Consider the following 21,741-nt stretch of genomic DNA (forward strand, 5'->3'; position numbering starts at 1 on the left):
AGTGGGTTAGAAGTAAAAGGATGGAAAAAGGTATTCCATGCTAACACAAGTCACAAGAAAGCTAGAGTGGCTATATTAAAATCAGATAAAATAGATTCCAGAACAAAGAATATCACGAGTGATAAAGATGAAAATTTCATAACAATAAAATACATAATGATATTATGTCTTCATCAGGAGGACATAACACACCTAAATGTTTATGCTCCTAATAACAAAGCTTCAAAATACACGAAACAAAACCTGATAGAGGGACTTGCCTGGTGGTGCAGTGGTTAAGAATCCACCTGCCCCATCATCAAAAAATCTACAAACAATAAATGCTGGAGAGGGTGTGGAGAAAAGGGAACCCTCTTGCACTGCTGGTGAGAATGTAAATTGATACAGCCACTATGGAGAACAGTATGGAGGTTCCTTAAAAAACTAAAAATAGAACTACCATATGACCCAGCAATCCCACTACTGGGCATATACCCTGAGAAAGCCATAATTCAAAAAGAGTCATGTGCCACAATGTTCATTGCAGCTCTATTTACAACAGCCAGGACATGGAAGGAACCTAAGTGTCCATCGACAGATAAATGTATAAAGAAGATGTGGCACATATATACAATGGAATATTGCTCAGCCATAAAAAGAAATGAAATTGAGTTATCTGTAGTGACGTGGATGGACCTAGAGTATGTCATACAGAGTGAAGTAAGTCAGAAAGAGAAAAACAAATACCGTATGCTAGCACATATATATGGAATCTAAAGAAAAAAAAAAAGGTTCTGAAGAACCTAGGGGCAGGACAGGAATAAAGACACAAACATAGAGAATCGACTTGAGGACACGGGGAGAAGGAAGGGTAAGCTGGGACGAGGTGAGAGAGTGGCATGGACATATATACACTACCAAACGTAAAACAGATAGCTAGTGGGAAGCAGCCTCATAGTACTGGGAGATCAGCTCAGTGCTTTGTGACCACCTAAAGGGGTGGGATAGGGAGGGTGGGAGGGAGATGCAAGAGGGAAGAGATATGGGGATATATGTATATGTATGGCTGATTCGCTTTGTTATAAAGCAGAAACTAACACACCATTGTAAAGCAATTATGCTCCAATAAAGCTGTTTAAAAAAATAAACACAATCTTAAAGATTAAAAAAAAAAGAATCTGCCTGCCAATGCAGGAAACACAGGTTCAAGCCCTGGTCCAGGAAGATCCCACATGCTATGGAGCAACTAAGCCCATGTGCCACAACTACTGAGCCTGCGCTCTAGAGCCCGTGAGCCACAACTACTGAGCCCATGATCCACAGCTACTGAAGCCCGTGTGCCTAGGGCCCATGTTCTGCAACAAGAGAAGCCACCTCAATGAGAAGCCCGCGCATCACAATGAAGAGTAGCCCCCACTCACTGCCACTAGAGAAAGCCCACACGCAGCAACAAAGACTCAATGCAGCCAAAAAAAAAAAAAAAACCTGATAGAACTGCAGAGAAAATTAGACAAATCCACAATTATACCAAAGACTTCAACAAATCTGTCAATAATTGATAGCAAATCAAGAAGAATATAGATTTGCACAACACTATTAACCAACTAGACCTAATAGATATTTATAAAACACTCCACTCCACGACAGCAAAATACACATTTAAGTGCACGCTATATTCTGAGCCATAAAACAAGTCTCAGTTAATGTAAAAGGATTCAAATCATACAAAGTATTCCCTGACCACAAATTAGAAATTAGTAACAAAATGATACCTGGAAAATCCTCAAATATTTGGAAACTATATGAACTTCTATAAGCCCATGAGTCAAAGATGATACCAAAGGAAAAATGAAAAATTATTTTGAACTAAATGGAATATCCCATATGTGTGGGAATGGAACTAATGCAGTACTTAGAGGAACACTTACAGCATAGAAATGCCTTTCTTAGAAAAGAAAAGTTGCAAATCAATGGTCTCAGCTTCTACATTAAGAAACTAGCAAAGGGATAACAAATGAAACCCAAAGTAGACAGAAGAAAGGAAATAATAAAGATCAGAACAGAAATCAGTAAAATTTGAAAGAAGAAAAAATAGAAAAAAGACAATGAAACCAAAAGCTGTTCTTAGACCAATAAATTTGATAAACTTAAACCTACCAGACTGATGGAGGATAAAATAGGGAAGACACAAATTTACAATATCAGGAATGAGAGAGGTAACATCATTAAAGATTCTGAAGTCATTAAATGGATAAGGAAATATCATAAACAATTTTATTCTGATAAATTTGACAACTTAGATAAAATGGACATAATCCTTCAAACACACAAACAACAAAAGTTCATCAAGAAGAAATGAATAACCTAAATGACCTTATATTTATTAAGGAATTGAATTTGAAGTCAAAAAAATCTTCCCACAAAGAAAAGTCCAGGTCCAGATGGCTTCTCTGATGAATTGTACCAAAAGTACAAAGAAGAAATAATACCAATTCTACACAAACTCTTCCGGAAAATCAAAAAAGAAAGAAATACTTTACACAACACATACTATGATGTCAGCACATTCTAAAACCTAAGCCAGAGAAATAACACAAGAAAACTACACACAAATATTCCTCCAAGAATATAGATACAAAATTCTTTAACATAATTTTAGCAAATCGAATCAAACAAATCAAGCAACATATAAAAAGATAATACATCAAAGGGTTTATGCAAGAACGGCAAGTTGGTTTAAGGCTCAAAAATCAGTGTAATTAGGGAATTCCCTGGCGGTCCAGTGGTTAGGACTTGGTGCTTTCACTTGTGGTGGCCCGGGTTCAATCCCTGGTCAGGGAACTAAGATCCCCCAAGTCTCATAGCCAAAAAAAAAAAAAAAATTGTAATTATTATTAGACTAAAAAAGAAAAACTATATGATCATCCCAATAGATGCAGAAAATGCATTTGACAACATCCATTACTGACTGAAAAAAAACTATCAAGAATAGGAATAGAAAGGGATGTCTTAAAATTGGTAAGGGCATCTACGAAAACACAAACTTAAAGCTAACATCACACTTAAACAGTAAAAGACTGAAAGCTTTCCTTTTAAGATCAGGAAGTCAAGGATGTCTGCTCTCACCACTTCTATTAAACGTTATCCTGGAGATTCTAGCCAGTGTAATCAGGCAAGAAAAGCTAATAAAAGGCATCCTGATCCGAAAAGAAGTAACATTCTTTATTTACAGACATTATATATGATCCTCTGTATAAAAAATCTAATAGAATCTACAAAATACCCACTAAAAATAACAAGTGAATTTAGCAAGGCTGCAGGATAGAAGACAAAAATGCAAAAATCTATTATAGTTCTATATACTAGCAACAAATAATTAGAAACTAATTTTTTTTAATATACTATCTACAACATCATCAAAAATTGTAATATACTTAGGGGTAAATCTAACAAAAGATGTGCAAGACCTGCACACTGAAGGCTTTGCAGAGAAAAATTTTAAAAGACAAAATACAGAGATGTACTGTTATTAATATTATTAAAATATTAATTCTCCCCAAATTGATCTATAGATTCAACACAACAACAATCAAAATCCCAGTAGGCTTTCTGTATAAAATTGACAAGATGAGTCTTCATTCAGGCATGGAAATGATCTAGAATAGCTTAAATAACTTTGAAAAAAGAAAAACAAAGTTAGAGGATTTATACCTGACTTCAAAACTTACTAGAAATCTATAGTAATCAAAATAGTATGCTTGTGAATCAGGATAGACAGTAGAAAGACAGAATATACCAAAGACCAGATGTAAACCCCCATGTATATTTGATCTTCAACAAAGGTACAAAAGCATTTGAGTGCAGAAAAAACAGTCTTTTCAACAAATGGTGCACGAACAATTAGATATCCATATTTTTAAAAGTAAATCTCAATCCTTATTTTGCACTATAGACAAAAATAAAATCAAAATGGATCACAGACCTGAAATTATAAAACTTTTAGAAGAAAACTCAGGAGAAAATCTTTACAACCTTGGACTAGACAAAACTTTCTTATGTAAAATATGAAAAGGACAATCCACAAAAGGAAAAGAAAATATTCATCAAAATTAAGAACTACTATTCTTTGAAGACAGTGTTAAGAGTATGATTAGGTAAGTCACAGAACGGGAAAAAGCAACTGCAAATCACATATCTGATTAATGACTTGTATCCAGAATACAGAAACAACTTATATAAACTCAATAAGGCACACCCAATCTATTTTTTTACTGAAGTATAGTTGATTTAAAAGTTGTGTTAATTTCTGCTACACAGCAAAGTGACTCAGTTAGACATATACATACTCTTTTTTATATTCTTTTCCATTATGGTTTATTCCAGGACATTGAATACAGTTCCCTGTGCTATACAGCAGGACCTGTTGTCCATTGACAAACCCAATTTAAAAATGGACAAAAGATTTGATTTGACATTTCACTAAAGAAGACAGATGAATGTCTGATAAGCATACGAAAAGATGCTCAACATTACTAGTCATCGGAAAAATGCAAATTAAGACCACTTTGGATATTGCTACACATCTCCTACAAGGGCTTAAATTAAAAAGACTGACCATACCAAGTGTTGGTAAGGCAGTAAAACTGGAACTGTCATATCCTGCTGGTGGTAAAATGACACAAGCACTTAGGACAACAGTTATGGCAGTTTCTTAAAATGTTAAACATAAACCTACCATATGACCCAGTCATTCTACTCTTAGGTATCTGCCCAAGAGAAATAAAAGTATATGTCTATACAAAGACTTGAACGCAAATGTTCACAGAAGCTTTATTTGTCATAGCCAAAAAACTGGAAACAACCCAAATGTTCAACAAAAGGTGAACTGATAAATAATCATGGAATATCTACAGTGGCATACTACTAGATAATACAAATAAATTAACTGTTGATACATGCCACAACATGGATGAATCTCAAAATGTGCTGAATGACAGAAGCCAGACTAGAAATAAGTGTATGTTATATGACTTCATTTATATAAAGTTCTTGAAAATCCAAACTAACCCATTAAAAACAAAAAAGCAGTTTAGTGGTTGTCTGGTGATGCGGTGGTGGGGATTGAGCAGGAAGATTACAAAGGGATGCAAGGAAATTTTTAGAGGAAATAGACGTCCATTTTCTTGATTGTGGTGATGGTTTCATAGTTATTTATATATTCCAAAACATATCAAATTATACTTTAAATATGTTAGTTTGTTGTATGTCAAATATATTATATCAAATTGGTTTTTTTAAGACGTATGAATTAGATCAGAATGTAACACTATAACTCACTTCCCACTGCTATAATGCCCATAACTCAAAGAATCACAGATTTTGAAGAACTGCAATTCATTAGTAGGAAAGTTAAATTTCAGAACTGGTTCACAGGTTGCTGTGTTTAAATCATGCTTTAAGTTTCTGAGTCCTTGAACTACAAACCTTAGGATATGTTTAAACTACAAAGCATATGCACCATAAAGATAACCAAGTTCAAGAGGAACTAAGATAAAACAAATCAGGAATGATGAGAGGCCAGTGTTCCTGGGCTTTTGGAAAAGAACATGTGAATTCTAAAAATATCCTAAAATGTCTCTTATATGGCCAACCTCTGATCAATGCTTGGGTTTCCCTGGCTCTATGAAAGTGGATTCTCTTTTCAGAATTTCTGATATCAAAGGGGAGAGGCACTTGAAGTGTAAATCCTAGAATAAAGCTATGCCCCAGATGAATATGATTCATGGTTCTTATGATCGTGTGGTCTCTTATTTTTTTTTTTTTTTTTTTTTTTTTTTTTTTGTGGTACGCGGGCCTCTCACTGTTGCGGCCTCTCCTGTTGCGGAGCACAGGCTCCGGACGCGCAGGCTCAGCGACCATGGCTCACGGGCCCAGCCGCTCCGCGGCATGTGGGATCCTCCTGGACCGGGGCGCGAACCCGTGTCCCCTGCATCGGCAGGTGGACTCTCAACCACTGCGCCACCAGGGAAGCCCATGTGTGGTCTCTTAAATTTCAGTATTCTCACTGGCTTGGTCAAACATCAATAACAGGCCGACAAAGGCATTATTGGGGAAAAAACACTATTTTTATATTTTGTATTACTGCTAAAAATACATAAATTTTAGATCACAAATAGACTTTGTGTAACCTTTTTTAAATATAGAAATATTCACACCACTCACCCACATACAGCTTCCTCATGTTGTCTACAGTTAATAAAACTTGGACACCTCTACGAAGATGTTCAATAGCATCATGACATCCAAAGCATATCCAGCACATCAAATGTCATTATTTTATAGTTACGGTGCTGTATAAAACACATAGGTAAACTTCAAGGTTCAAATTAACAAATATCACAGTGAATGCTTTTTATAATAAGAGTTTAAAGTTCTTATATATGAGAAACGAAATTATACAGTAGTTAAGAACACAGACTCAAGACTGAACTGCCTGAGTTCAAATCTCACACTAGCCACTTACTTGCTCCATAACCTTGGCCAAGTTCCTTTATATGTCTACGCCTCTGATCCCTCATCTATAAAATGAGGTTAATAATAGCATCTACCTCATAGGGTAGTTAAGAAGATTAAATAAATTAATAGGCCTAAAGAACCTCGAACTGTGCCTGGCTCATGGTAAGCAGCCAAGAAGTTTTACATTATTGTTGTTGTTATAATCATGCTTATGATTGTCACTGTTATTAGAGTTAAGATTACTATATAGGATAATTAACACTTATCACTGATAATTTGAAAAATACAAATATATCTACTAAGAATTAATATAAAAGAAGGATTTGAATAGACATTTCTCCAAAAAACATATACAAATGGCCAATAAGCCCATGAAAAGATGCACGGCATCACTCATGACGGAAATGAAAATCAAAACCACAATAAGGGTACTTCCCTCGTGGGAATGCAGGGGATGCGGGTTCCATCACTGGTCAGGGAACTGAGATCCCACATGCTGTGGGGCAACTAAGCCCGCACGCCACAACTACTGAGCCCATGTGCCACAACTAGAGAGCCTACATGGCACAACTACTGAGCTCTGGTGCTCTGGAGCCTGCACACCACAACTAGAGAGCCCACGTGCCACAACTACAGAGCCAGAGTGCTCTGGAGCCCAAACACCACAACTAGAGAGAAGTCTGCGCACCGCAACGAAGATCCCACGTGCTGCAACTAAGACCCGACGCAGCCAAATAAATAAAATAATTAATTTAAAAAAAAACCACAGTGAGATATCACTTCTCACCGACTAGGATGGCTTTAATAAAAAAGAAAGGAAAATAACAAGTGTAGGCAAGGATGTGGAGAAATTGTAACCCTGTGCAATGCTGGTAGGAATGTAAAAAGGTGCAGATGTTGTGGAAAAGTGGCAGTTTCTCAAAAGTGGGTATAGATAGTGGTGAGGGTTACACAATTTTGTGAATATATTTAATGTCACTGAATTGTACAGTGAATTGGTTACTCTCTCTAGCATCCTCACTTTTATTCCTTCAGTTCACCAATAAAGAACCCAATACCCATTCTTACCTACAAGGCTCCAAAAAAGGCAGAGAAGCTAGGATAAGACATACTGCTAAATTCTAAGAGAACTTAGAAAAGCATAAAGATGCTACTTTGATAAATCATGATAGGGACTTCCCTGGTGGCGCAGTGGTTAAGACTCCACGCTCCCAATGCAGTGGGCCCAGGTTCAATCCCTGGTCAGGGAACTAGATCCCACATGCATGCTGCAACTAAGAGTTCACATGACACAACTAAGGAGCCCTCGAGCCGCAACTAAGGAGCCCACCTGCTGCAACTAAGATCCAGCACAACCAAATAAATATATTTTTTTAATTTATAAAATATAGCTCGTGATATATTTTAACACAACTATATTAAACTGGAAACAGTAACTATGAACTTGGATAACAGAGATGGGATAATTTTTCCCAAAAAAGTACTGGATTGTAACTCAGTTCCAATCTTACTCAGATTCCAATATAACTTCACCAAGAATCTTTAAATCACTAACTTTACATGATTACTTCCCAATAAAATGGAGAAAAGACTTATCATTTTTCATAAATTTATTGAAAAAAATACAGGGTATTTTCAGACTGTAGAAAAAAAGCAACTTTGTAAAAAGGTATCATTTTATAGAATATGCTCACAGGTAAATGGAATAACATTACTGGTTATATAAGTGAAACATTATCATTGCCAGTTATGCTACAGGCAAAGAAAGATTATCGGCTTCACAAGGTAATATGACTATTTCTCAAGGTATGACAATCAAGATGTACATCAAAAACATAACCTAAAGTGCAAGTAACTAAAAATTTCCTCAAACTGATTTAGGGGGTGCTTGATAAAGAATGACTTAGGACTTTCTGACCTGAATAAAACAACAAGAAATATGGCCATATTAAATCCTCTAGAGAATCTTTCTATTTCAATAGGAATCACCACATATGATATTGTCCTTTCTTAACCATGTTACCAAACAAGATTCAAAAATTAGCAAATAAATCTTCATTTCTCTAAAAATGAAAACTACTATGAAGTCTTTATGAAGCCAGAAAATACTAAAAGTAGAGTCATTTTTTAGATTCGAACCACGTCTTTTTTTAGTTGGTAGCTACTATGCTGGACATCTTTTTCAGGTTCATTGATACAGGCTAATCACCAACCACTGGGCAAAACTGGCCCATTTCAAAATAGGAACGTGCACTAGAAAGACCTTGGGTTTCCTCACTCGGGGGTATTCTTGAAATCTACAAATACATAGAAAATTGTACAGAGTCAAGCCTAAGGAAATCATGGGAACAAGATACTTATATAGTATATCCTGCCCAAATTTAAATCAAACAAAATCTCCTACAAACTTCCACAATATTAACTGGATACAGGATTCTTCATTTCACTCAAACTGCTCTATGTCACTATTAAAAGTTAAGCTACTTTGTTCCTTTCTAAGTGTGCTCCTATTACATGCTAAACAAATGACTAATGGATAAAAGAAAATTTGGCTATGATTTCAACTATATAGCATTTTGGAAAAGGCAAAACTACAGAGGCAGTAAAAACATCAGTGGTTTCCAGGAGTTAGCGGGGTAGTGGGTAAGAAGAGATGAACAGACAGAGCACAGAGGGTTTTTAAAGCAGTGAAAATACTCTGTATGATCCATAATGGTGGATACATGTCATTTTACATTTGTCCAAACCCACAGAATGTACAACACCAAGAGTAAACCCTAATGTAGACTTTGGGTAAAAATGATGTGTTAATGTAGGTTCATCAACTGTAATAAATGTGCCAGTCTGATTGGGGATGTTGATAATGGGGGAGGCTATGTATGTGTGGGAACTGGGGATATATGGGAAATCTGTTATCTTCCTCTCGTTTTGCTGTGAAACTACATCTGCTCTAAAAAAAATTAAGTCCTTAAAAAAAAAAAAACGAAAACTGCTTAATGGTCTATACAAACTACGCTTTTTCAAAACAATTCCTATTCCTGCCCTTTTTTTTTAAAGAAAATATTTTAAATTACTTTTGTCATTAATGTTAGTTCTTGTTGCCATTCCTCAAATTTGGCTCTGACATTATAAACTTCCCTAGAACATACCTAAATGAATCCCATGCTAAAAACTCAGCATTAACACAGTGCTATATAAGGTATACACCTCAGTCATTCATCCAGCTAAAACTAAATGAACCTATATTCAAATCACTGATGTCAATTCCTTCTAATACTCTGAGAAACAAAGAGTAGAAGGAGGACACGATCAGCTGAGATGAAAGCCGCCAACTATGTTCTTCTTAGAGTATCTAGAACATTATGCATCTGTGTCAGGTCATTTCAGTTGGAGAGTCTAACGTAGTATAAATAAGGCCATGGTCATGGATTTGATCTTTAGCAGACCAACTGCTTTGACTCTATACTCATGCTCCCCTCATTCACCTGGAAATATGCCATTAATCAAAGGGAGTACCATTGAGGAAAAACACTCAGTTTTGAAGGTCAGTCTTATAAACATTAGAACTCTGAGCACATTTAACATGTGCTAAATAACGTTTAAGGCACTACATGAAATCTATGCAAACATACTTCAATATGTTGAAAGTAGCAATACAGAAGTAGGACTTAAAATTATGAGCCATACTTTCATATACTCGTGGCAAGAACTGCTTTCCAAGAAGGTCACACAAATTTGGCACTAAGTCTCAGGCCTTTAAAAACATACTCTTCTAGGAATTCAGCCTAAGGAAACAGTCAGAACTTCAAAGACTTATACACAAAGAGAATCAATAGACTGCTAATATAAAATTTTTGAAAAATGTTAATGTTTAAAATAGGATAATGGTTAAATCAGTTACGTTCAATTAGTCATTAACAAATTATATTTTCATATAAGCCTCAGTAATAAAGCTGTGTGATACTGGCACATGAACATAGACAGACCAACAGAACATAATAGAAAATCTTGAAATAAACCAAAATGTATATGGCAATCTAATGAAAGATAAAGGAGTCATCTTAAATCAGTGGGGAAAAATTAATTATTCAATAAATGGTGCTAGGATAACTGGAAAGCCATCTTTCTAAAAGTGAAATTGTGTCTATATCTCATACTTTATACCAGGATGAATTCTAAATGGATCAAAGGTTTAAATGTAAAAATAAAAACAAGAAAGTACTAGACAAACCATTATTATTTTATAACCTCAGAATAGGAAAGGCCATTCTAACTAGGACATAAAACCAAAAAGCCATAAGATTGATACATTCGGGACTTCCTTGGCAGTCCAGTGGTTAAGAATCTGCGCTTCCACTGCAGGGACACAGGTTCAATCCCTGGTCAGGGAACTAAGATCTTGCATGCCACGCAGTGTGGCAAAAAAAAAAAAAGAAGAAGAAGAAGAAGATTGATACATTCAACTGCATAAAAATAATTTCCTCATAGAGGAAAAGAAAAAAAAAGATAAATGAAAATACCGGCAACTCATGGCAGACAAAGGGCTCTTAATATACTAAAAGTTCCTGCAAATCACTAAGAAAAAGATCCAACAACCCAATAAAAATGGGCAAAAGATATGTACAGTCACAATAAAAGGTATATTTAAATGGCTCTGTAAGATATTCAATCACACGTAATATAAGATTTGAAAGAATAAAATTAAACTAAGACTAATTTTTTAGATTGTCACATTAAAAATCCTTGATAATTCCCTATGTACGGGGAGATGGGCATTCTCATACCTTGCTGGAGAAATATAAATAGGTACAACCCCTAAGAAGAGCAATTTGGGAATACCTTTCAAAATTACAAATACATCTATCTTTGACCTAGCAATTCCATGAATTTTTGTTATAGATATACACAAGCAAAATGGCTTATATCCAAGATTATTCATGCACTATCACTTGCACCAGCAAAATGTGGGGATTGGTTTAATAAATTATGATTCATCCAAGCATCATGCAGCCATAAAAAGAATGAGGAACCACTTTACAAATGGACAGGAAAATATATCCAAGATATATTAATAAGTGTGTGTGGAGGGGAGATGCGAGGGAGGAATAACACAAACTCCAGATCAATTCCTATAATGGGTTAACAATTCTGTAAAAAAGGAGAAAAAAGCATATACACAGTAAAAACTATGATACTATCAATTCAGATACTAAGCAATTAACAACTGGCTCCAGACCCCCAGAACACCTAACCAACTTCCTTTGGGGGTTTGTTCCAGTCACTTCATTAACCTCACAAAAAAATGACCCAGCCTTTTTTTTTTTTTTTTGGCCATGTGGGATCTTAGTTCCCTGACCAGGGATTGAACCTGTGACCTCGGCAATGAAAGTGCAGAGTCCTAACCACTGGACCACCAGGGAATTCCCAAACCCTGAATTTTTTTAAACTACATTTCTTGGATTCCACTCTTGGCAGAGTTTTTACCTATCTATCTATCTATTTCTATATGCCTGGAATAGGTATGGAAGGATACACAAAAATTTCCAACATTTATTCATTGTGTGGGAGGGAAATGATTGCCTGCCAGATGGCAAGTGAGGGGTGGGGAGGAGGGGTGAGAGAGACCTCATGACATATCCTTTTATACCTTTTGAATTCTGAAAGAAGGAAATGTATTTCCTATTTTTAAAATTACATTTAAAAATAAAAATATATTTGAAAAAATTTTAAAGATTTTCAAAGCCATAAGAAAATATGCTATTAGAAAAAGGCAGGATATAAAATAGATGCAGTATGATACCAAATATGTACAAACAAGTATATCTGTACACAGAAAAAACTGGAATAAAATATTAAAGGAAGAATTATCTCTAAGAGGTGGAATTATAGCTGATTTTAATTTTCTTTGGCTTTTCCTATAATTCAAATTCTTTACATTAAGCATGGATTACATTCATAATTAGGAAAATAGTATTAAATTTTTAATAATATGAATCAGAGAGGTTAGAAATTAAAAGGGAGGTATGAAGCTACTAAGGATTATCCAGGATTCTAAGGATCATAAATGAAACATTCAAATTTCCTCAAAACATCACTCCAATGGCAGAATAAAGAATTTAGGAAAAGATCTAATCTGTCCTCTAATCTACCTCCTAAGGATCACTATGAGATTATTCTCATCCTCCTACTTTCTGGATGTTTTGACCGTTTTTGTTTTCTGTTACCTAGGTAATGGTACTTCCAGCATTTCCCTTAAAGACTGTGAAACTAACAATCTGGTATTTCTCACTGACCTTCAGCTTTGAAAGGCCATCTCCCTAAGGGAAAGCAGTAAGATCTAGAAGCTATAACAGGAGGCTGAGGAATCTGAGGTTAAGAGTTCTAATCCTGACAAACTGTGGAATTTGTCTCCAATTTTGGGAAGAAGCTAAATTTCCTGAGTCAGTTTACTTAATGAGGAAACTTAAAAGATTATTTTGAAAAATATTTAGGACTATCAACTTTTTACACTTTTTAACTCTTCACACTATTCTTCTGAACTCTGTTTTCTTGCCTCATGTTAAATTTTTCCTCTCTAAATTTTCACTCTTCCAAACAGTATCTGCAAGTGTTACCAATGTCTTAGACTTAGGAGCAGGGAGGGGATACTTTTAGAAAGCCTACTGTAAATGACACAACATGAACAGAACTTGAGCCAAGTTGAAGACAATTTATGGGGGAATAAGAATGCAATCAGGATCTAAACTGGACCCTTATGAGCAAAGTGGCCACAGACAACCAATTAATGTAACTACATTGAGTAAGGGAAGGTAAAACTCAAGACTCCTAACACCTGAACCCTGCTGATAGAGATAGGAAGATGATAACTTCTATGTCACAGGGCAGCAAATGAAGTTTTGTCATGCTTGCTTTCAAGGGCTCAATTTTTATTTCTTTTGTTTACCGTATTCCCTCCAACCCCATTGAGCTGGGCCTCAGGACATCTTTTTTTCCCTACTATTTACATATCATGTACTTCTTGATGGCTGCCTTCCACAAGAAAACCAGCTACATTAAACTTGTAAAAGGTTCTCTACCAACAGGTCTTGAGAAGCACTTGATAGCCTTTGGGAAGAAACAAACATCAGAGAGCAATTATCCCTCTGCCAAGGGCGGAGTGCCCTCAGCACACTTCAAACTCCTCCTCCTGGTTAACAAGACCGAACACCTCTCTAGTTACTTAAAAGTTATTCCAATAGGGTGGGACAAGGGAGCAGACAGCTGAATTTTTTCTGGATTAACTCAGTCATTAGTTCAATGCTTTTTTGTGGTTCACCTACTTAAAAGGTGATCAAATCACTTTGTGCTACTCCAGAGAGCAACTGCTAAAAACAATTACATAAACCCTCCACTTCAATTTACCTTATCCTTCTTTCTAATAAAGTGTAAGAAACCACTGCCTTGCTACCATTTCTTCAGTAATCTCAGTAAAGCCTACTTTGTCATATGAATCCCTTTTGTTTTCCTTACCAAATCAGAAAATTTTATTTCATTCATCATAAATAGGATACAACTGTACATCTTTTTTTTTTTTTTTTTTTTTTTTTTTTTGCGGTACGCGGGCCTCTCATTTTCGTGGCCTCTCCCGTTGCGGAGCACAGGCTCCGGACGCGCAGGCTCAGCGGCCATGCCTCACGGGCCCAGCCGCTCCGCAGCATGTGGGATCTTCCCGGACCGGGGCACGAACCCCTGTGCCCTACATCGGCAGGCGGATTCTCAACCACTGCGCCATCAGGGAAGCCCTGTACATCATTTTTTAAAGTGCATACACTGAATCTTATTATCTGAAGAAGATAAAGGCAATCCTTATAAACAAACTATTCTCAGATAAACAGGGGCAATCTAGAACTTCATATTATTTACATCAGAGAATTTGTACAGATCCTCAATTCCATACCGGCAATTCCTAAACCCAAAAAGCTCTGAACACTCTTTTTTCATAACTTCTCTAGCAGTAAAATCTGACCTGCACTGACACCATGCTATGTATAGTGTTAAACAATACTTAGCATGAATGTCCATTTGTTTAATTGCAGAACTATTAACATGACTGATGTTGCTCCACACACCACTAGGGGGGTGATATCACTATATATACCATATTTCCTAAAATCAGAAGCTTTGAATTTTGAAACACTCTAATCCAAACAGTTTTGGACAAGGGATTGTGGATGTATAGTTTCTATTCCGCAAAAGTATTTTCGTTCTCTGAAAATGAAATAGCAATAAACCAACATGATAGAGGGTAGAAAAATACTAAGATGTTGTAAAGGAAATTGTCCACCATCTAAAACATTAGTAGAATACATTATTTAAATGATACATAAATTTTCTCTTGAAGGAAAAAAAAGGAGGGCTATTTGAAATCAATATAATTTAAAATAAACAGTATATACCTAGGCCTTCTTGGAAGTTCTCTTTAATTTCAGTGGAGAACTGTCTACTCCTACTGTGTATAAAATGTATTGGAGATTATGGGAAAATGATGTGTCAACACTCAAAGTCATCCTTGAGTATTTCTTTTTTAATGAATGGGCTTAAATATATTTTTTTAATATTTATTTATTTATTTGGCTGTGCTGGGTCTTAGTTGCCGCATGTGGGATCTTTAGCTGTGTAGTGCAGGATCTAGTTCCCTGACCAGGGATTGAACCTGGGCCCCCTGCATTGGGAGCCTGAAGCCTTAGCCACTGGACCGCCAGGGAAGTCCCCATCCTTGAGTACTGAACTCAAGCTTAAGATCCCAAGCATTCCTAAAACATTAATACTCATTTGTAAAAGTTCAATTAATAGTATTTGAGGAAATTAAAACACTTAAGTAACATGAACATGTTTTGGGATATACTGAATACATAGTCACTGATTTTCTTCTGGCAATCAATTAGCTAGAGCACATAAAACTTCTAGTCTTGATTGAGCAATTTCACTTATCTACATGTTACCACAAAACAGGAGTCATGGGGTGCATATGTAAGACGTGTAAGAATGAGTGATTTGCGGGACTTCCCTGGTGACACAGTGGTTAAGAATCCGTCTGCCAATGCAGAGGACATGGGTTCAAGCCCTGGTCTGGGAAGATCTCACATGCTGCGGAGCAACTAAGCCAGTGTGCCACTACTGAGCCTGCACTCTAGAGCCTGCGAGCCACAACTACTGAAGACCACATGCTACAACTACTGAAGCCCGCACACCTAGAGCCCGTGCTCCGCAACAAGAGAAGCCACCGCAATGAGTAGCCCGCGCACCGCAACGAAGAGTAGCCCCCGCTCGCCGCAACTAGAGAAAGCCCACGTGCAATAACGAAGACCCAATGCAGCCAAAAATAAAATTAATTAATTTAAAAAATAATAAGTATTTTTTTAAAAAAAAGAATGAGTTGCTGAGAATATTCAAAGTGAATTATGCTAAGAACTTTCTGTATAAGGCCAGTGAGTTAGTCATAACTAATTCATACTAGACCAAAATAAAATAACTTCCTGGACTTGTTACTGGTTGCAACATTTTAAGTAAACATAGAAACATGTTCTCTAAAAATGCAATAAAATATACTTTTTTAATTAAATCATCCTTTGTTTTAATTTATGAAGTATAAGCAATATTACTTACTATAACCAGATAAGACTTCTGCCCCTGTCAACTCATAACCAGTTCATGAGAAATTCTTACCAAATTCCCATTGCCATATTTCTAGAATTGTATTATATTTGATGCAGTATGATTAATTCCCTTTTTCTTCTGCTTGCTGAAATAGTACCAGCCTTTAGAAATTTTCCAGGAGGTCCCTATCAATCATTAATAAACAATGAGCTATATATTAGCTTAATGGTAGGCAATAATGTTGATGTTATTTTATTAACTGAATATTTTAGATAAGTCCTGCCCATACTATTAAAATTAAAAACAATATGGTTTCTTGGTGATCACTTCATCATGAGAACTATATTTCCCCTCTAGCTATTTAAAAGCACATCTGTGCATACACCTGCAGATCTGTTGTACTGATGGGTGCAGAGCTCCAATGCGGGCACTGCTGGAGACCGGTATCTTTAATTTCCCCCAAATAGTGCCCTTCACTCACCATCCATTCATGGTAAAGTAGTTAATTTTAACGTCCTCATTGTTTACCAGAAAGCAGAGACAGTGAGGCTGGCTTTGCTGTTCCCGTTTCCTTTTGCTGGGCTGCTGAGCTTTTTCAGCCAATTGACTTCACTTTGAGGCTATAAATATCTGAAAAATGTTCTGCATTTGATGCTCTTGGATTCTGCATCCATATTTAGCTGTCTGTGGCATGCCTTTGTTTAAGCTACTCTACCACCCATACAGTCAGTCAGGTTGAGATCTGGATGGTCAAAGGACAGATGGATCAACATTCAGCACACACTGACTTACCGTGGGGGAGGCATCGATCTGCTAGACACTGTGACAATGAAGGGAGTGGCAAGATAGGAATACAGAGATAAACAAGACAGACAGATTCCCTGGTGTCAAAAATATTATAGTCTTGACGGGCATGGGCACAACTTATAATAATATTGGAATAAAACAAATGAAACACTTTGCAACTAAAAGAAAATGAAGAATAGCACAGCATAACTATTTTCTCTTGGCTGTGTCTCAAAAATGTGCATTTGTTTGTGTTCTAAATATAGGTCTACATATTATAAAGCTCTGGACATATTCCAAAAAGTTTGTAATCATGACAATACACAAAACTCTGAATATAGGTATAATCCACCAAAGAGCCAGACCTATTAGTAGCAAACTCAAAACAGTGCCCAGTCTTCAAATTTTGTGAGGCAAACTAATAAAATATTGTTTCCAAAAGTTTCTGTAAGTAAATAAATAAAATAAAAGTTTCTGTTAAGATATTTGGGGAGAGGGGTTACTTCTGTTCTTCTTGTTTGTTTGCATACTGATTTCAAACCTTAAGTATATTGAAGAGGATATAAACCATAGCCAGAAGCCAGGAGCACTTAATACAGCTCCTTACTTTGCATCTTATCTTTAAAACCCACAGGTCTATTCTAGGTTAGGTCTCAAAACTGAATGAGCTAGATTTGAGATCCCCATTCCCACCTTCCTATCTTGTGAAAACATTCCAAACAAATATACATCTGCCCTCAACATTCCTTCTTTCAAAACTCAGTTCATTGACCTTTTGATAAAAGTGCTCCCCAGAATCCTGATAGTCATGATTTAAATGTATTAAAGGCTTGCTTGATGCCTGGCCCCAAGAGTCAGGGTGGAATTGGGAGGCAAAGTTGTAGGTTAAATAATAGGGTAGGCCATAGAATCAGAAAACTCAAACTAAAATGTACCATAGATACAATTACTCCAGATTCCACATTTTATGTAGAAACCTAGACCCATGGACTTAAAATTACTTGCCCAAAGTTAAACAACAATTTGTGGCAAGGCCAGAATGAAAACCCAGGTTCTCAACCCCCAGTTGCATGCTCTAGACTAGTTTCTGGATTTCTTTAAAAAACGTTTGAGTACACTCATCAAAGTCTCTTTCAATTGTGTAAAAGAACCTTGATGCTCCAAAACAATCAGGATTTTGAACACACAAAACAAATAAACAAGAAAACCAAAACGAACTGTTTTCCAAATTGATTTTCTACATTCTATTTTTTTTACTTCAAAGAGCTATACAACAGGCAACTTAAAAACTAGCTAAGGACATAGAAAAGCCAAGAGTCATTCAGATAGTTTTGGAATATTTACATCAAACTAAAGACAATAAAGTAGTACCCAAGATGAGCTGCCTTAGAGGAAGGAAAGTAGCAGTACTAAACAGTAAATAAAAACTTCTGGTTAATTGATAGGGAAGACAAAAAAGTTACAATGCAGTAGAAAGTCTGCAAATTGGCTTTGAAATGCACACTATATATGTGTGTGTGAGAGAGAATATATATTTAAGAATATACACACAAACCTAGCCCTAGGAATGGACTACAAAAACAAGCACATAGGTTTATGAGTTATATGCAAAGAAGGTAGTTAATACTAAGTCTAGAAAATCCAGACAGAATAGTTTGACACTGAAATACTGAATTGTCATATATACATATTCTTGCAGTTAACAAGGCCCTATCTCTAACTTCATATAAAAAACAATATGCAAAAGAAGTGTATAAGGACAGAAAGGATAGAATAGGAAAAAGTTGTAACCACAATATACTCTAATTCAAGCTCAATTTCAGATTCCCACCAACCTTTGTTATAAACCATTGGCTAAGTAGGAACAGCAGGTGGGTGGAAAAATCAGGCACTAAAGTTTTTAATCTGCTGAGAATGAACTGGGTGACCTTGCATCATCTCCCACTTCTTTGCTTTAATTCTTTCAGTTAATTAAAATAACATCAAGAAACATTTATAAACATCCAGCAAAATACAATTAAGAATTGGTTATAAAAATTGATGGATTTTTAGAACTACAAGGGCCATTAAGAGATTATTTAATCCAATCCACTCATTTTACAGAAGAGGAATGAGACGTCAAAAAAGTGACCTGCTCTGCTCCAAATCACATAGCCATGTAGTGGAAGAACTGAGACCAAAATTCAGATCTCTGGACTCCCAGTTCTATGATCTTTCTCATGGTGATAGACTTAAAGTCTTGAAATCAACTGAACTATCCAGGAAGACAACTTCAAAGTCACAGTCACTCTTGAATACTAAACACATACCCTGTTCAGGATGAAAAAAAAAAAAAAACATAATGTACTTGATCACTAACGGGTTTAGATGCACATGACTGCAGGATAACATCTTAACATTGTGTTGATCTCAGGTGCTTCAAATTTGCCATCTTATACTCAGTCACATTACTAATGTCTTTTATAGTCCTGTGAGCTAAGTGATAAACACCTTGACGTTTCAATATTTTGGAAAGCCACAGCTCAGTCCTGAATGCCAGGCTATAAATCCTTGGGCTATGGGTTTTCAAAACCAGCATGGTTTTAATGCTGCCACAAGGCTCGCCCTAATAGAATCTCATCATTCAGTTTTAATTAAAGAGGTGGTTACTAGGAATGCAGAAAGGGAAAGTTTTAGTGTGTTCATCACTTTTTAACTTGCTGAGTAGCAACCCAGTCACTTTACAAAGAGCACCAGAAACAATAGTGCAATCCGAAACAATCCACACCCCTTGGACTAAATGCTTGCCTTTGGAGAGTGAGGTTCAGAAAGAGGTTATAGAATTAGACTGTTCCCACCAAATAAATGCTTCTGATTTTTATTTTATTATCTTAACCTCTGCTAAGCTGTTTCATAATATCTTAGTTTCCAGCCTTGCCTCACTCCAGAGAAAGCAGTGAAACGCCATTCATTTGATTTCACGGTGTGTTCTTCTTGAAGATCAGCTGACACTTCCCCTGAAGTCACCACCTGAGAATTAAGTCTACATAGCCCAACTCCACCTTAAATGTACTGCAGGTACCTGAAAAGGTCCAAAGACCATACTGAGTCACATCTCTCTCCTCAAGTCCTAGTCTGGAGAAACTTGTCAAAAATGCACCCCAGACCAAAAGGGATGTGGGAAACGGACCCAGGATGGATGGGGACTGAGAACAGGACTGAGACCAGGGAATGAATTTCAGCCTGAGCAAAGACACAAAACATCAGCCTCTAAGACGGCCTTTGGTCCTTACCGTACACCCGGACCCAGCTCTGTTGCTGGCACACGGACTCCAGAAGGATCCGATCCAACATGCCACCGGCCACGGCCCCACTGACCGGGACAACAGCGTCCAGCTCCTCCGGGGGGAGCGGCGAGTCGGACTCCAGTCCCGGGAACATCTCCGGCCAGGAGAGCGCCTCCGCGGCTCCTCCGGACGACAGGGAGAGCTCCATGGTGCCCCTGAGGGACAAGGCGGCGGCGGGGCGGGCGCGCAGCTCCGCGCCCTGCCTGCGGGAAGGGGAGGAGGAGAGCGCAGCAGCGGGGGCAAGGACCCGAGAGGCAGCCGGCGCGGACGCGGCTCACCTCCTTCCCCGCCGCCCACTGCCCGCGGCTCGGGCGCTGCTGCCCACCTGCAGCCGGCGGGCGGGACCCAGCCCGGGAGGCGGATCCAGCGTGGCCCCGGGTGGGGGTGGGTCCGGGCTCAGGTATGGGTCCCTCCCGGGAGGGGACGTGGAAAGACCCGGGAGGGGCGGCTCGCCCGCCCGCCCCCTCGGAGCCGCCTTTCTGTGCCCCAGCCGGCGTCACCCGCGGGCCGATCCGGCCGGGGCTGGGGATGGAGTGGGGCCAGACAGGGCTGGGCTGGGGGCGTCGCCGCCAGGGGCCGCCCCCTTTGACCGGCTCCCGCCGCCGCCGCCGCCGCCTCAGGGACTCCGAGTGTCCACTCCCTCACCCCTGGGTGGGGGGGCGGGGAAGGCGGTGGCCCCGGGTTCTCGCCCGCCAGGCCTCAGCACCCACCCCAGGAATGAGCCGGCCCGCCCCTCTAACTTTCAGGCCAAGGCTCTCGCCGCTGCTCGGGGTCCGGCTCCGACTCCGCGGCGGATCCCACAAGCCCGGCTGCCGCGGCTGTGGCGGCGGCAGGCGGCATCCCAGGGTGATAGGCCGGAGTAATCGAGGGCCGAGAGCCAAGCCGCGTGTGCAGTAGAGTAACGAAGCGGAGGAGGAACTGCCGCCGAAGGCAGGAAAAATCGGACCCCGAGTTATTCATCCAGCCAGTCCCGCCTACTTTCCAAATACCCTCTCCGCCACCGCCCTGCAGTGCGTTTCCCGGTCTACCAGTCTTCCCAGCTGCTTCTTGAAGTGGAGCCGGCGTGGAGAGGCGGGGTGGAAAGGGGGTGCGGGAAATTTAAAAAGAAAGGAAAAGAGCTTCCCTTTCCCCTTTTCCCACCCTTTTCCTTGTATGTATGCATTTATGTCTTTATTTATTTGGACCAACATTTCTTTCTCATTGGACGGAGAGATTGGAGATGCTGCTTTATTTTACAGTCACCCTAGGGGAAAAGCTTCCTTCCTTTCCAGAGAGGAGAGTTGGCAGCGGGGTCTGGGATTGTGGGATTGTGTGGGGACCGCGCTCTGCGACCTGTCCGCACTAAAGCTGGATTTGTCATCGGTTTAGAATAGCATGGTTAAGAAGTGTGGTGTGGATGGATGGACGGGCCTCGCAAACACATGAAATGCTCTCAAAAGCCTAGTATTAACCAAACGTGTTTCTCTTTTTTTGCCTTCGATCGTTGTGCAATATGTTG

General features: G+C 38.4%; 1 protein-coding gene and 1 non-coding gene across 6 annotated transcripts in view; both read right to left on the minus strand.

Annotated features, from left to right (window-relative positions):
• Positions 1–21,086, minus strand: part of RASAL2 (RAS protein activator like 2) — a 384,407-nt gene extending 363,321 nt beyond the window's left edge. For 4 of the 5 annotated variants that reach the window (XM_019952448.3, XM_019952450.3, XM_073803956.1 and 1 more), the window contains exon 1: positions 20,190–21,086. In XM_019952448.3, the coding sequence (XP_019808007.1) occupies positions 20,190–20,391 (202 nt within the window). In that variant the 5' untranslated portion in view covers positions 20,392–21,086. The remainder of the gene's footprint in view (positions 1–20,189) is intronic. The other variant, XM_019952449.3, reaches the window with a different exon arrangement.
• TRNAE-UUC (transfer RNA glutamic acid (anticodon UUC)) lies at positions 11,843–11,915 on the minus strand. The gene has a single exon. It is a non-coding gene; the product is annotated as a tRNA-Glu (tRNA).
• Positions 21,087–21,741: the final 655 nt, after the last annotated feature.

This window comes from Tursiops truncatus, chromosome 1, assembly GCF_011762595.2.
Source record: "Tursiops truncatus isolate mTurTru1 chromosome 1, mTurTru1.mat.Y, whole genome shotgun sequence".
Taxonomy (NCBI): Eukaryota; Metazoa; Chordata; class Mammalia; order Artiodactyla; family Delphinidae; genus Tursiops; species Tursiops truncatus.